Genomic DNA, 1,707 nt, shown 5'->3' with positions numbered 1-1,707 from the left:
TCTGAGAAAGTCTCTCTGTCTAACGCACCGGCAGTAACCAGAGCGTAATTATTAGAAAAAGAGGGTTTCAGGTTAAAAGGAGAACCCTTGGGGAGCTGTAATGTCACTTTACCGTTGTCACCGGAGTCCAGGTCTCGAGCACTGATTAAAGCTACCACAGTACCACTTGGTGCGTCTTCAGGCACAGGGTTCGGTTGGGAGGTCAAAAATATATTCGGAACATTATCGTTAACGTCTAATACTTCTATGTGTACGGTGCAATGCCCCTCCATTCTCGGAGTTCCTTTGTCTCTTGCGCAAATGTCAATTTCATAATTAGCATTTGTTTCGAAATCTAATTTCCCTGTCAGACGTATTTCTCCTGTTAACGCATCAATATCAAACACAGACAGGACGACATCTGGTGTGTGCGTTCCAAATGAATACTCTATTTCTCCATTTAGACCTTCATCTGTATCCTTTGCTGATAGTTTGACGATGGATGCACCCTGTACACTATTTTCGCTTATGGAGACTTTGTAAACATTTTTGTCAAATACAGGAAAATTATCATTAATATCTAACACATGTATGGTTATCTGGGAAATCCCAGATTTCACTGGATTCCCGCCGTCTATAGCTGTCAGTTGGAGCTGATGTGTGGGCTTTTTTTCTCTGTCGAGGGATTTAGAAAGAACTAACTCTGGGACTTTCCTTCCACCGGACACGTCTTTAATTTTTAAACTAAAAAAGTCGTCTTTACTCAGAGTATATGATCTTACTGAATTCACTCCCACATCAAGATCTTGTGCGCTCTCCAAAGGAAAACGTGCTCCCGCCGCTGTCGACTCTGCTATTTGTAATATTATGTCTGGCGATGGGAATTTTGGAGAATTATCATTTATATCTTGTATTTCCACCTCCACTCGGTACAACTGTAACGGCTTATCAATCACTACTTGCAGAGTCAACACGCAGCTGGCGCTTTGTCCACATAAAGCCTCTCTGTCTATTCTGTCATTCACCACCAGCTCGCCCTTTCCCGCATCCACATTGAAATACTGCTCACCAGCTTCAGGCGCGACGCGCAGTTTACGGTCAAAAATCTCTGATAATGTCAAACCCAGATCTTTGGCTAGATTTCCGACCACAGATCCCTGTTTTAGTTCCTCCGGAATGCTGTAACGAGTCTGTCCGTCTATTGTAATCCACAAGAGAAAGAAATGATGCCACCAAAGCGCCTGCCATCTCCAGTCTCGGTATCCTATTGTCTTTGTCATCCCGGATTCGGAGCTTACAATTATTTCCCAGTGAGGTAACAAAAAAAAGGATGGTTACTATCCATTGCTATAACGCATTAATTCAAAGCAAGGATCCAAAGTCAGCTCATACGTAAAAATATATATATACTTTTGCTTTAAATCTATGAAGAGCATCACTCCCTCTCATCCAGCTCCTTGCAGTGTAAGTGTTCACGGTGCTGCGGCTGCACGGGGGAGGGACTAGATCTCTTTGTACAGTTCTACATTTCATTGGTGCACAATATCCATCTCTGTCATCCAATGGGAAGAGAAGAGAGGGAGGTTTTAAAGACACAGCGGTGCTTGAAATAGTCTGCCTCCAAGTCTTAAATAGTATGTGAAATAAATGACAGGATGCCAGCAATTGGTCGTCACCAATAGTATTAATGCAACAGACGTGAGTACCGTTGACAAAAATACAAACGCT

The 1,707-nt window shown here is 42.8% G+C and overlaps 1 protein-coding gene across 1 annotated transcript in view; it reads right to left on the bottom strand.

Moving 5' to 3' along the window:
* The window catches only part of LOC103374839 (protocadherin gamma-C5-like), a 3,922-nt gene extending 2,341 nt beyond the window's left edge, over positions 1-1,581 (bottom strand). The window contains exon 1 of the mRNA XM_008304990.1: positions 108-1,581. Coding sequence (XP_008303212.1) covers positions 108-1,259 — 1,152 coding nt within the window. The 5' untranslated portion in view covers positions 1,260-1,581. The remainder of the gene's footprint in view (positions 1-107) is intronic.
* Between the last annotated feature and the right edge of the window lie 126 nt (positions 1,582-1,707).

Source organism: Stegastes partitus, unplaced genomic scaffold (assembly GCF_000690725.1).
Source record: "Stegastes partitus isolate 25-593 unplaced genomic scaffold, Stegastes_partitus-1.0.2 Scaffold2371, whole genome shotgun sequence".
Taxonomy (NCBI): Eukaryota; Metazoa; Chordata; class Actinopteri; family Pomacentridae; genus Stegastes; species Stegastes partitus.
This window is presented reverse-complemented; position numbering and strand designations above follow the sequence as displayed.